This window comes from Nylanderia fulva, unplaced genomic scaffold, assembly GCF_048542155.1.
Source record: "Nylanderia fulva isolate GAGA-0341 unplaced genomic scaffold, ASM4854215v1 Scaffold45, whole genome shotgun sequence".
NCBI classification, from domain to species: Eukaryota; Metazoa; Arthropoda; class Insecta; order Hymenoptera; family Formicidae; genus Nylanderia; species Nylanderia fulva.
In genome coordinates, this window is record NW_028190532.1 from 1,131,549 (window position 1) to 1,146,897 (window position 15,349).

A 15,349-nucleotide genomic window follows, 5' to 3' on the forward strand; every position below is an offset into this window, starting at 1 on the left:
ATCTTTTTTTTTTGCATACGCCAACCAAGTTTCGTATCCACAAATAACACTACGACTCGCTGTCAATCGTTATTTTATCAAATGCAGTTGTAAAAACACCGGAAAATGTGAAAACTTGAAAAGAGCGAAAGTAAACGCGGAATATTTTTGATTGTTAATTTTAACAACGAAACCTCTCTCTCTCTCTCTCTTTCTCTCCTCGCATCGATCTGTGATACTTTCCGTCATGTTTTACAACAGCAATAAATTTACGACACCCGGTATGTATCGATCGTGCGTCGTTATACGATCGAGCCGGGTTCTCCGAGTTTCTCACACCTGAGTTGAAGGACTAATAAGAAATCCTATAGGGGCGGCTGCATGGCGAGATCACGACGAAGGAGAGCCTCCGCACTCACACATCCTCGTGCAGATGTGTGGCGGACACGCACGGATCGAACGAAGACGGCAGATATAATGATGGCCGTGGCGTGCCCTATAGCGTGTAAACCATAAGAGATAATGTAACAGTGGAAGTTCGGCTGGCGCCACTCGTTATTTATACAATGTGGCCGGCCAGAAAGGGGGGTTTGTCGGGGGATTTCGGGATCTCTCGGGCCAGGGGGTGAAGGCCGGAGACGCCCACTAAATTATTATTTGTTCTCGGCGAGTCATAAACGCCCGGAATTATATCGGAGCTACCACGAAGTCTCCGCGATCGCGAAACTTTTGCCCTCGCTAATCTTCGGAACGGCAGGAAGTGATAATGAGAATTCCCCCGTTGGCACTCGAGATCCATTTCCTGCCCGATTTTTCATTTTGCATTTTATCACGAGTCGCGTGTTAACAGAATAATTGAAATTGTCAATTTTTGTCAGAAAATGATAAGGTATACCTAAAGAATATCTTTTTTTTCGTTGAAGCGATTTTCTTTCGATTCCGAATCTCGATCGAGACAAAGGTTTGCGTTAATAAAAAGAGACGAGAGAAGTTCCCGAAGTTCCTCCTCTCTCTCGGATCCGGTTAAAATAAGTTCCTCGCTGCGGGGGTTCCGCGGAGAGGAGACGCGACCCAGCAAAGGATAAAGGGAGAAGAAGCTCTCGAAACTCTGGCGATGCCCGAGCGGCGACTATCGGTTTCCCTATCGCGCCCGCTCATCTCCTTTTGGGGCCCTACGGTGCGGAAAGGCGTATATAAACTCTGCCTTAACTGCTTTACGACGATCGTTTGTACCGATTTGTTCGACAAGACGCACACAAGATGACCCCGCGTAGTCGATAGGTTGGACAGGGTGGCTGGGAAGAAGAATAGGGGTTGTGGAGAACGAAGAAGAGGACTCTTTTCCGTTTCCCTTTTTCATCGCGAGTTCCCTTCGCGAATAAATTTCGTGTCTTTGACCCGTTCCATAAAAAAATCTTCTCTCGCTTCTTTCTGTTCTCTCTCCGCATTCTTCCGTGTCTTCACCATCGTATTTTGCTTCCTCCTGACATCGAGGCGCCGAGGAAAACGGCTCGCGTGTTATTACGGAATGTGTTGATAAATTTACGCAACGTAAACAGATTAAATTATAACGGTGCCGCGAGGTGCCACGCGATAATTATGTGATATATATGGTACGATTGATTCATCGAGAAAAGGGATACGACGTGGGGAGGATGTTTGCGGCGCGGAACGATTTACGATGTAATTTACGTTAGACGCGAAATTCCGGAGAGGGAGAACTTTTTAATTTTCTTTGCGCGGCGGCGCTTTTGCGCCAGGATCACGCGTCGTGCGGTTTCCTAAACCCGTACTTTATGCTTCTTTGGTTTATGAAGCGCGGAGGATGCGACGGAAGCCTCCGTGTCCTTGTCTGTAACGGGTGTTTCCGGAGAAAAGGATCGAGTGTAGAGGATATGGTCGTTTATCGTATCGAATGAAACAAATATAATGAATAATTAATATGACTGATTTGCACAAAGAGTGAGTCTGCAATCTGCAGATTTCATCGCCCATCGTCCGCATTTACATTATATTTCCGACACGCCGCGTGTTCGATTCGCGTGTCACCCGTTACGTGGTCGAAATCGACGGGAGACAAGAGAGAGAAAGAGGAAAAAAAGGAGAGGAGAGGCAACGGATTGTCGGGCGGAGAAATAAATGGGCACGCAAAAGGGACGCGAGAGAGAGAGAGAGAGAGAGAGAGAGAGAGCAAATCATCATGGTGGGTGCAGCGCTTAGCGATAAAATAAATTAACTTAAAGCTACCGACTTGCGCATCCCCGTAATGACGCGCCGTAAATAAGCCTTCCCTCTTTCGATAATATCGACGAGAGAGAAAGGGAGGATCGGTTTGACTCTTCTTCAGCGTCGTGTGAAGATAGGAAGTGCATTACGCCTTACCTTAGGAGAGGAGCTCGCTTAGTCGAGCTTAATAACGAGATTTCCTTTTTCTACGGCAGCCTTACGGTCGCACGGAGGAATCGTAACGATTAGTCGCGTAAAGTCGTAAACTTTACTCTCGGCGCCGAGAGACGCGAGAGAGGAACGCGCACGTGAAGGGCTCGAGGCCGTTCTTAATTACAGCTAAATGGAAAGATGAAGGATGTGCATCTCTTCGCATGCTCATTCGAAGAGTTAAAAATCGGAAATGTTACTTTTACAATTTTATTTTTGTCTCTCTCTCTCTCTCTCTCTGACGCATGCAAAGAATTCGACGGACAAACTGCATCTTGGAAAACTGCAGGTTTATATAGAAAATTCAGTTTCGTATTGACAAGAGCGCGTTCGCGCTTCTCGAGAAGAGAAATATCGTCCCTCGGAAGCGCGAAAGGAGCGCGCATAATCAACCGTCGTAAATAAGGCGCGACGTTCGTACGCATCTATCGGGCGTCGTAAATCCGCGGTTGGTTTCATCGAGAATCGGCGGCGGGTGTATCTCCATCGAGATATCAGCGCGGCTTCGACGACGAGAAGCAAAGCGCAGGAGTAGCAACGTGTATATGTACATGTGGGTTTTAAGCGCCGTCTCTTCTCTCCCCTATTTGTCGTCATTACTCATCGATATTTCGCGAATGGTTATTTATATCCGTTTAGAGACGACATTTCCCCGTTTCGGATTTGCATAACTGCGATAGCCACGAATGAGACTGTTTCTTTTTTTACAGAAATTGTTTTCGCTCAACAACTTGGCGCGTATTTATATTTTCTTTATCTTTTTCTTTCTTCCTCCCATTACGTGAATTTTAAACGATGTAGTATCATCATCCGGTTACGGAATTTTTTTTTTCTCTTCTAGTTTCAATGACGAAAAATTCGATGATTTTTTAAAAATGATTATATACCATTACACGGAGAGAATTTTCTCTTAGAATTTATCCCGAAAATTATTGTAATCGAATTTTATGAGTTTCTCTGATTAATATTTACCACAATAAGATATAAATAAAATGTGTTCGATTGATTTTTTTATGTCATAGTAAAATTTACATATTGATATTTTTATAAAAATTGTCCAACACCATAGGTATTGTCCCTTGATTATCAGGATGATTTTCAGGGTAAATTATAGGAGAAAATGTTCTCTGATTGTATTGGAAAATGAATTAATATAATATCTCTTTATGAAAGTCTCCTCTTATCGAACACACACGCACACACATTTCGTCGTGAATTATTCAATGGAAAAATTCCATATCTCACTTCATTAATGATCGACAATCATCGCGAAGACTATAGAAACTCGATGCGATCGAACAAAGTGGCGTACAAGTACGCGTGTGTTCGATCGATGCGTAGCCCGTTTCTCCGACGTTTCCTCCGTCTCGTTAACGAGGCAGAAGCCACGGCACGGAATACCAAAAGAACGCCCGAGGCCGCGTCTAGATCGGGATCCGCCGATAGAGCCGTAACGCCGAAAATTAGCGCCGTCCGAGAAACAAATATGTGAGAAGAGAGAGGGAGAGACAGCGGTCGAACAGCGGACAAGGACGGCTCACGCGACGTCGCCGCGAGAGAAAGGAAGAGAGACGTGCATATATGTATACAGGGTGTTTCTAAAACTATGTCGTCAGACATTTTAAGGTCCTATTCTAAGAGTCAAAATAAGCAAAAAGTTTCTATAAAATTGGTCCAAAAAGGAAAATTATCATCCCAGATTTTCCTCCCAAAATATAATAAAATGTCAAAACCATATATAAAAATGAAGTATTCACTAATCATTACGCTGTGCAAAATTCCAATACGTTGTAAAAAAAGTTTCCGAGAACTATGATACATTTTTCGATTTTTTCTCTCAACTTTAGGAGGCTATAACTCGAAGGAAAAGCATTTTTGAACTTTTTTTCATTTTGAGCCCTAGAATACGTCTTTAAAATCTGACATAGTTTTAGAAACACCCTGTACACGTAAATGTATAGTGCATTCGTGGCGGTGAAGAGAGGATGCGCCGAGTTATATCGCGCTTCTGCTTCTCGTCGTCGTCGTCGTCGTCGTCGTCGTCGTCATCGTCGTCGTCGTCGTTGTCTTCCTCGTCGCGCTGCACATCAGCACCGCGGGCTCCTGAGGTTTCGTGGAAGCGATCTCTCTTCCACCTGCCATACGCTGCGGAAAGCACAGCACCGGAGATGGGATGTACTGGGTGTCCCGGAAGTGCATGCTGCGGTTACACCCGAAACTGGCAGACCACTTCCGCGTGCGGGAGACGAAAAGCGAGGAGAGATAGAGAGAGAAAGAGAGAGATCTCCAGTCTCACTGTACGACGAGAAATAATTGAAAGGATGATGAAGAGTCGGAACGATAAAAACGCGGATTATATCTTGCCTTTGCATTTATAATTGATATATCCACACGTGGATATTAATATGTATAATATGCAATTAATTAAACACAATCTATATACATGTTAATTGTAATTAAATTATGAGACACGGAAGGTTAAAGTATTAGTTAATCCGACAGGATTATATATGCTTTACCAAGGGAGATAGACTCATCCAATCGATGATAATTGCGATCATTGTGATTATCATCGTCGGCTGAGAAAGAGCGGAGTAGAGAAAGAGAGAGAGAGAGAGTATAAATTATATCGATTAAAAAGATTGGCATCTCGCAACTTATTAACGATGGCATCCGCGATATAGGTTCGTGCTGCGCATCGATCGAAAGTCTCGAAAATGGGAGTACACCATATGCCATACGGGAATAAATCGACGTATAGTATGCTCGAGAAAAAGAGAGAAGAGAAAGAGAGAGAGAGAGAGAGAGAGAGAGAGAGACAGACCGCTATGTGTAAAGCCCTTTGAACATTGTAGCGCGACGAGGAATTACGGAACGAGAAAGCCGGATGATCGACTGTCGGACGAAGCAGGTGCTTGGCAAAGTTGGCCGTTTTACCGCGCTTTTATCTTGTATTCCATTCCGCCTCGTCGTCGCGCGATACCTCCCGAATCAATCATAACGTGATATCGCCACGGTTACCACTATGCTATACGGTTCTCGGTTTTCCAGGTGTAATTGTGTCGTCGTAGCGCACACGCTACATATTTAATGGCAATAATCGCGGAGCAAGCGTAACGACGCGTGCATATGTAAATGAGAAAATGTGTGTGGCGTGCCTCGCGAGCGAATGTACCACCGCTGCTCACATGCCGCTCATTTGCACGATGGTTATCTCTCGATTCCTTTTATTCTTTTTATTTTTATGTTTTTTTCATCGTGGACCGCGATATCGTGGAACTGTTTGTATTTTTACTTGTTATCGCGACAAGAAACAGCGGCCGGATAAATTGATTTTATATTATTTTATAAATTTCATCAACATATCGAGAAGGCGGACGATTTTATTAGCATCGCGGATTCACTCGACATATATAAAAATCACGCAAAGGAATTGTCAGCAGTATATATATCTATTTTTACTCATTTACTCATTATTTACTCATTTTTAGTATATTATTAACGCGTCGTCGAAAAAAAGCAACGCCGCGGCTCGAGCTAGCACCTAATTTCTTGTTCTCTCTAGTAACATAAACCGTAATAAGGTCGTATCCGATACCGATAAATATTTCTAATGACTCGGCCCATGTCGTAACGCCCCAACATCATGTCGTAAGACCTCGAAAACCCTTTTACGTAATCTGTGTGCATATAAGGAGAAGAAAGATGGCCATTAAAATCGATCGACTCGATGACGATAATTCCTACAGAAGAATGTCGCACATGTTTTTTTTTTATATAAAGAAAACTGCCTTCAGTTGAACTTTCGAAACAGTATTGACAAATTTTCAAGTTTTTTCTTTCTTTTAATTATTTGATGACACTTGATATTAAAAAACATTGTATGAACATACGCTGTTTTAAATAAAATTTATAAAAGTAAATTAAATATATATTAATATAATTTATATATATATATATATAATATATTTTATATGTATTACATAGAGAGCTCTATAAAGTATCAAGTGTTAAAAATGTTAAAATATTAAGTGTAAGAAAGCGTGCTGCTATTTAAATATGTTGACTTAAAAATAACTCACACTAACAGAACTAATGACAGTTTTAATTAAATCGACACTGTCTCGAATTTGAATCAGGAAAGATAGAGTCGTACGTCATTCCGCATACGAACAGCTGCTTTTGATGGGTGGCAAGTGTCTTATCGGGTCGTTCTGAATTATAGTTTCGAACGGCGATATCGGGAAAGTGTGGCGGCTAGAAAGAAGGAAATTGCGGCGGGAGTTATCAAAGACATTTATCGGATTTATAGCTTTTAACAGCCTTCGTACAACGACCGGTCATCATTTGTTTACTCGTATTGTCGCTCATTAGTAGCTCTGCTAGTCTCGGCTAAAAGTTATGTGCGGACGGATGAGGAAAAGGATTTTTTGTCGCGACGCGGAGAATATCGAATATCTGTGATATACCCGAGACGACCGGATAGATTTCGGCCTTCCGTATATATGATCTCCAAATGAGATAAGCGCTATACACGCGCAGGCGTCAACTTGGTGAATATGATTTCGGAGATTTCGGAGTATGTCCAGATTTCCCCTGAGAGAGTGTCGCGTCGGCTCGCTTTATGTGTCTCCGCGATAATTAATTCCGAAGGCACACATGAATATACATTAGAGGTGAGACGGCTGTTTACACTTTTCGGGCTGATTTTTTAATCGATCGAAAACGCAGATAGGGACGGACCGCACCCGTCATTCGATTAATTTAATGCCCGCGAATCAATTAAATGTCATGTGACGCTCGCGTTGCGTGGAAAATTTGCAGCACGTCCGTCTACATTCTTGCTTCTTAATTGTTCTTAAATTAGCGGTATCGCCGAATCCGTTTCGTGTATTATATAAGACATTCCAATATTTCTTTTTGCTGCTATGAATTTGTTGCTTACAGGGTTTGTCCGGAAAGTAATGCGTCGCATTTTTTTAAAAAAGAATTTATTGATCGCATAGGTAAAACAACTTAAAATTGTTCGAAGTATGACCCTTCTGCGTCAATACATTTTTGCCAACGCGATTTCCATGCGTCATAAGATTTCTGGAACTCCTTGACTGGGATGCTGTTCAGGGAGGCCGTCGAAGTAGCTTGTACGTTGTCAACCGACTCGAGCTGTTGTCCTTTGAGCTCCCTTTTCAGCCGAGGAAATAAAAAAAAGTCCGCCGGGGCCAAGTCGGGACTGTAGGGCGGCTGCGGAAATTGGGATTATCTGCACAGAGTTGCTTGAGTTCTTCACAAACTTCCACTCGGTGTTGCTTTTGCGCATCGGTCAACACTCTGGGCACAAGTTTTGCGCAAATCTTCCGCATGGCCAAGTCTTCCGATACAATCTCGTGAACAATCGTTTTCGGCAAGTTCAATAATTCCGACATTAAGCGAACATTCATTCGACGGTCTGAATTCAATAATTGGCGCACACGAGTCACATTGTCGTCCGTTCGCGATGTTGACGGGCGTCCTGCGCGGGCCTCGTCGGCGACCTCCTTCCGACCTTCTCTAAACATCTTGTGCCATCTGTTTGACTGCGATTTGGAAAGGCAATCGTCCCCGAAAACTTTCTTGAGCATTTCAAAAGTTTCCAGCGGCGTCTTGTCCAGCTTCACGCAAAACTTTATCGCATAGCGTTGCTCTATCGTTCTCTCCATCACAAGTTCGACGCGACCACTAAGCAGAGGTTCACAGAATAAGCCGTCCTAACCCTCCAAGCGCATGGAAACAATTGAGCGACCTACCGTTGGAAAGCTAAGGGTACCCCCCTTCCTCCCCAACCGGTCCCATCGCTCTGCGATGTATAGTCGCGTCACAAAAAAATGCGACGCATTACTTTCCGGACAAACCTGTATATTAATTTTATATCGTCGCGTTTCTCATGTAATGACATAATATATAAAATTATATATATATATATATATATATATATATATATATATAATGCGCAGAAGACGTAAGAAAATGATTTTTTAAACATCATGAAATTCACTGATCACGTAGCTGTCAAAATAAAAAAAAATTAAAATAAGGAAACATTTGCATCCTGTAGACTGCGATGAAGCGCGGACAGTCACTCTCATGAGAGAACGTCCTCTCCCGCGGGATATTTTGGCTCACATAGCGCGGATAATCCGGCTTAGTGTCCTCTACGACGTGAATGAGAACGGCGCGGCGTCTCGTTTATCGCGAGCGAATGTGCCATCGAGCCGTGCCGGACCGAAAGATCTCTGTCTCTTCCTCGCTCGCGCCGAAATTCCACGGGATACGGGGACGTGTCTCTTAACGGACAGACAGTAGGCAGATGCTACCAGAGAAATCTTTGCGGCGCGTTGCTACCTTTCTTCGCGATACCTTTGACGTTTCGCGAGACGAACGGCCGGTCCTTCTTAAGAGCCGCCTTCGATCGATATCCAGCAGGTCCTTACAATGAGTCCTTTATGCATAATTGGATTATTTTATTCAGCTTTTTAATTTTCATATCTAACATGCATAAATGTATTTCAAAATGGTTTTATCTCCTTATTTTTCACATTTATTTTATTACACAAAGACTCGTAATTAACATTTTCATTTTTTAATATTTACTTATTTAGATGTTTTATTTTGTACTTGAAACGTAAATGATTTGTTGAAAGTAAACTGCGGTTTAATTAGACGCAATATCATTTTTATTATAAATCGAAACAAAGGATGATAGATACTTTTTTTTACTGATATATGATTAATTGTACAGAGTCTAGATGTACTCAAATGTGTATCTTGTTTTGTACATTTCTTATCCTTTGCAACTACTACGTTATAATGTCTTCATCTATTAACGTGATTTAAATTTAATGAGTTTATGGAACTTAATTACAATAATGGAATTTTTTGTTATAATGTAGTGAAAAAATTATTTTTGCGTGCGTTGAAATGTGTCATCAGTTTGAGATTATAATAATATAATAATATAATTTTTAAATATCTTGAACTTTACAACTCAGAGCGCGATGAAACTTGGTAGAACGTTCTAAAGAAACTACTGGAATATTATACATATAGTATAGTATAATATATAATATGCATTCGAATGGTAAACGTAAATTATAAATTAATGAATCACGTTTGCCACCTTTATTATTATGCTAATTATTTTCAGTGTATCAAAATCGTCGAATCATGATACTTTATAAAACTTTACATAATGCACGCGACATAATATAATAATTAATTTGATGTATGTATTTTTTTTATAAAACCTGCTTATTATTTTTTTTTAATTTCCAAAGTATTTTGCGGTACCAAAGTTCGGAATTTCTCCGCGCGCATTTCAGCACGTGCAGAACAGTACAAAAGTTCAGCGTGATCCTTCGTCCTGTGGAATCCCGACTCTTCTCGAAAAAAACACGGTCGCATGTAACTTTTCATTATAGAACCAGCGAGCTATACAACCACGACGGTGCTGGATCTTCGTGTTTCGTTCGAAAAACACGATTCCGAGCGACGATTTTCCAGGTCTCTCTCGCGGCGCCTCTCTCTCTCCTTCGTCTCGGATATAATTCCTTCGGACAAACGCTACCGGGATGCGTAGCACGGCGGAGCCGTCGTCGTCGGTTTCTGGCCCGGGGTCCGGTTTTTATTCCAGAGAACGCGCCTTGGAAGCCACCGGCGCGTCCGCCGTCTGACAGCGGCCGGGATTGACTCGTGCACGTTTCTATTCCGACCTTTCAGGATTCTACCAGGTGTCGTCGACGTGACTTCGCGGCCGCGCGTTCCACGGAATGCGCACGATTAGTACCTCTGAACACATTTTAGGAGAGAACTCTCCGAATCATAATCTTCCAAATTTTTTGCGATTTAGATGTAGTTTTAATTTTTTAATATTAGCGAGAACATCGAAGAGTCATTTTTGCCGATTTTTAGGACGATAGCAAGAAAGATGACAAATTATTTACAGCATTATATATATATATATATATTATGCTGCAAGTATAATAAATATTTTTTTAATTACAAAAATAAGTCGCGAGGACTATATATCTGTTGCATGATAGTTTAAGGTAGCTTGCTTAATCGAGCAAATAATCTAATCGAACTGTACATGTTGATCGGGGGTCTAGGCAGATGTTTCCTCAGATGAAGTTCCGTGTTTCCGGTCTGGATGCTAAGGCCAAGTACATCCTTCTGCTGGACATTGTTGCCGCCGACGACTACAGATACAAGTTCCACAACAGGTAGAGGTTTTGCGTGGTGTAGAGAAAATCAGAGGCACTCGTGAAAATATGATTATCACGGACAGCTCGTGTTAACGATCTCAAGACAGAAACGAGCGTTTCTTTGAATCGCAATATTTTTCAACATGAAATCAATTAATATTTACATTTTATTTGTTACCTTTTTAATTTTTGATATTAGTAAAAATTGGTTTTTATACTATTTTTTCTTTTTTTTCAAAATTAAACTGTATGAAATAATTTTTGATGTTTGAGATTTTGACGTTTGTCGAGATCTTTAAAATCGGTTGTCCGTCGTGAAAAGCACCGTATCCAAGAATACGAGCTTCATGCACGATTCCCCTTTTCCGTGGGAACATTAAAGAAACTCGGCAGTGAACGACGGAACTAACGTATGCTGTGTTTGTCTTTTTTGCGATCGCAAAATTGTTCGCAGACGCATGTTTCCCGCGTATAAAGTGAGGGTGTTCGGGTTAGACAAGCAGGCTAGCTACATACTTCTAATGGACATCGTGGCATCGGACGAATGCCGATATAAATTTCACAACAGGTGATATTTTTGACCCTGCGCGATCGAAGCGATCCTGGATCATTATTTTTTTTTCGATCTACGAATTAAAGACACGATCCGAGTATTTCAAAATATACTCGATTAAGCATAAAATATTTTTTTTTATAAATAATCAGATATATCGTTTTTTGAAATAATGATTCGGGATCGATCCTGATCGAAGATTATTATTTTCACCAGAAAACTCTCTTGAGATAAGTGTGGAGCGTGCGCTGCGAACAATTCCTCATACTCGTCGAAAGTAATTTTATTTCTCTAATCCTGTGCTCCCTTTATCGCGAACGTGTGTTAATCCGATTAATGCGATTACCCCGTCGTGCATAATAAATTCAACGTCTAATTCCGGTGCAATTCTTGTGCGAATAATCAGTTATATACAATACTTTGCAAATGTGTAATTAATAATACTTATATACCGAATACCATAAACAAAGCAATATTTTTAGAAATAATGATTTGATTCTCCCGCAGAGAGAAAGCTGCATAGAGGGGAAGGGCTTCTTTATTTCTGGGGGAAGGGAGATTATTTCGACTTGTATGGGGATCGCAAGCCTTCACAATTAGTTAATCGAGATGCCTCGCAAATTATGCCTTGTATTTTTCAAAAAATTCACAGCACATTACATAAAAGAATATAAAAATACATAAAATTATATAAAAATACACTCGCGCGCGTGTTAATTATTCATTAATATTTTTGCGTGACAGTTCGAAAAATTGAAAAATTATTTGATTTGCAATACTTTCGTCGCGAAAGGTTTCTCTTGAATTTGGGCCGGCGCAAATATTTGCGTAGCTGCAAAAGTGAACAACCGTGTATTTCTTTCACGTACTTTCGCGCACTTTACGACGGCCGCGCGCGCAACTTTTTCGCGACAGACATCTCGGCTCGCGTTCCGACAGAGGAGAACTCGATTGGCGTTTCTCCACCTCGAGAAAATTCTTGCGAGGCATCTCGGATACCTCGACGCGACGACGATACGTTCGGACGATCGAAACGCAGACCACAATGAACGATTACATCACGCCGGTGACCGCAGCCACTTTGGAAGAGAAGATAACTCGTCGAACGAGTTCTTCCTTCGGTCCTTCGCGCTCGAGTTTGACCCACCTGCGACGACGAACGGCGGACACGCCTCCTTTAAAAGACAACAATCGCATCCGATTGAAGCTCGCGCCGGACGAAACTACTTCAACTAACGAGGGAACGCTTTGTTCTTCCTTTTGGCTCGTTCTAGATTATCGATTTTGTCTCTGTTGAAAGATACGGTCAATATTCGCCGCGCGAGGAAATTGTAAGATTTGTTTTTCCGATCTCTGTGATTAAAGTCTATAGGTAGATAAAATGTCGAAATAAAAATTAGTTGATGAATTATAACGGATAATTCAATTTTTGTTTTATTTTTGTGCAGTGCAAAATTCAATATTCCTCACAAATCTCTTCTTTTTCGAGGCATAAAAATGATAGAAAATTGACGTTGACATAAATTACAATTGATTTCCTCGGATTTTATTTTCTTACGATCTGCGTTTCGATCTTAAATAATGTATTAGTATTAGATAACGACGAAGATTCTTACTACGCCGTATCTTTGTCGTTGTCGAAGCATGTTACGTGACGAACTACACCTGAGTAACTTTCTAATACATTCTTACGCGTGTGTTGCGAGCAGTAGGTGGATGGTGGCGGGTAAGGCGGATCCGGAAATGCCGAAGAGGATGTACATACATCCGGACTCTCCCAGCAGCGGCGAGCAGTGGATGCAGAAGGTCGTGAGCTTCCACAAACTCAAGCTCACCAACAACATCAGCGACAAGCACGGCTTTGTAAGTACTGTACGTAACGCCAACCAAACAATTACTTACTTACTAGCTACTCTTTTCTAAGCTTGCTCCTCTGGTTTGCAATTAATCGCTCTAACTTTTGAATTTGTCCGAAACAGGCCGATTCAAAGTGTCAAGTCGATCGCAATCGATGTGCATGCATGCGCCATTCTTTGCGATGACTTTTACGACGATCAGACAATAAATAGGATTAGATAAATATAGATGCATTTTGAGCTTTCATGTTCAGCTAGAATTTTTTTAAAAACAAAATACTCGTTCAAGAATGATATATTTTTGCACAGAGTGTTGACGAGGAAAAAGTAGACTTATAATAATGCTTTCCTAATAATGTCTAATTTTTATAACAATGTGTTAATTGACATACAATTTCAAAGTTTCCCGGTATATACCAATTTTTTGCATCCGAATAATAATCGTCGCGTTAATCGTGCGCCAGCAAAGAGACGACCGCGAGAAACCGGAAACGGAGCAGTCGCGTTCCTTTACAACGGCCCTGAAGGATCCTGTCAGGCGCGCGCGATCGGATTTCCGCGCGGATACCTTAACCGCAGCGTAATCCCCGGATTAAGTTATCGCGATGGATTTCGCCGTCAAGTAGTTTCGCTCTCTCCGCCCGCGTTCCTCTTATTCGTCTTCTTCCTCTCTATTAGCCTCGGCCGCTTGTTCCCTCGATCCCTCTCTTTCTCTCTGTCATCTCGTCTTTTCTTTCTCTGACGCAAGGGTGCGCGGAAGCCAGCATTAACTAAAGAAGCCCGCGCCTGCCCTTCCATCCCCGTGGTGGCTCTGTCTCTTTTTCCCTACTTCGTTCTTCTTTTTTTGCGAATCCTTTTTACGGCCAACCCGTCGGCGTCCTTTGAAGGATCTTGCATCGCTGGCTCGTGAAATCTAGTCCTCCTTACCCAGAGCCCACCGATGTCAATGGCTGGTTGTCGCGCAGTGCGTGGCAGACCGACCTTTGTTAAGACCACTCTACCTCTTCTCCCCGGTTCTTCCCTTCTCTCTCGACCCGTTCTCTATCCCTCTTCTTCTCGAAAATACTCGCGGTAAACACGTCTACGCGCCAGGTGAGGGAAGAAACTGGACGAGTACTCGTGAGAGAGCGAACGAGATGAAGGTCTGAGGAAAGTCGAAAGAGAGAGCGAGAAAGAAAGAGGCTAGATATAGAAAGAACGAGAAGGAACAGCGGGAAGAGATTGTCGTCGAAAAGTAATGTGGCCACGACATTGTGCATGGTTCACCTACATCGTGCGGCAGGGCGTGCGTCTCTTCCGCCCTTAAGGAGCTTCTCCCTCTCGCTCCTTCTCGAAGTAATCTAGAGAGATTGGATCCAGTTTGTGCACGAGCCCAGAAAATGTCTCTCGAAAAAATCCATCCTCGAACCCCTTTCTCTCGCGTCGCGGCTAATAAACAGCGACTCTTTTCACCTGGTCCAACCCTTTCCAGATTTACGAAAGATCTGATCCGGGAGAGGGTTCTTTGAAGGATTATGTGTTTTTTCACGCTACCTCAAAAGCGAGTCTATAAGAGCGATCTCGTATGAAGTACGGTTGAGTACTTACTTATTGAAAAACGTGAGTATGATTATTTACTGACGTGGAATGTGGAAGATATGGTTATTTCTTTTTTTTTTGTTGAAAAAATAAACATGGGTGCAAGAATAATATGCAAAGATTATTGACCATTTTTAAATTTCAACATATATTAAGATCGGCATATTATATTGTATTATATAATCGTTTTTAAAGAGTTAACATTTAATTCGAGATTTATAATAATTAAATTTAGTGAACACAAGGGGTTGCGATTTTTTTCTGCTTACGCGAATTCATTAAATTAGTGTAGCGCGTGTAGAGGGTTGTTGTAAGTCAAGTTTAAAGATTCATCTTGAGATTTGACTTGGAGTTTAACCCTAATTTTCGCCGTGGTTTCACCCTCTTCCAGTTATCCTACTTAACGAAGGCAAAGGTCTGAGAGGGAAAAGCCAAAAAAAATTAGCGCAAACATCTCGGAAGATCCTCTCGAGTCTAATCCCGGCGTCTCGGGAGAAGCGAGGAGGAGCATCGGAGAAAGAGAGAGAGAGAGAGAGAGGAGATGACGACGCACCGGGCCCTTTGTCGGGAAATCTCGGCGTGGCAAACAAAAACGAGACACGCCGAGTCACGGCCCTTCGGGATGTCTTCGAGGGCGGACGGCCTAGGCCCGCGAGTAAATATCGGTGAAAGGCCGTCGAGGACCGCAAACAGGACACCGACGGTACGCC

At 42.1% G+C, this 15,349-nt stretch overlaps 1 protein-coding gene across 1 annotated transcript in view; it reads left to right on the plus strand.

The window, feature by feature from the left end:
• bi (T-box transcription factor bifid) overlaps positions 1-15,349 on the plus strand; it is a 91,947-nt gene that overhangs the window by 24,031 nt on the left and 52,567 nt on the right. Inside the window, 2 exon segments of the mRNA XM_029302608.2 lie at positions 10,557-10,670; positions 12,915-13,077. Coding sequence (XP_029158441.1) covers positions 10,557-10,670; positions 12,915-13,077 — 277 coding nt within the window.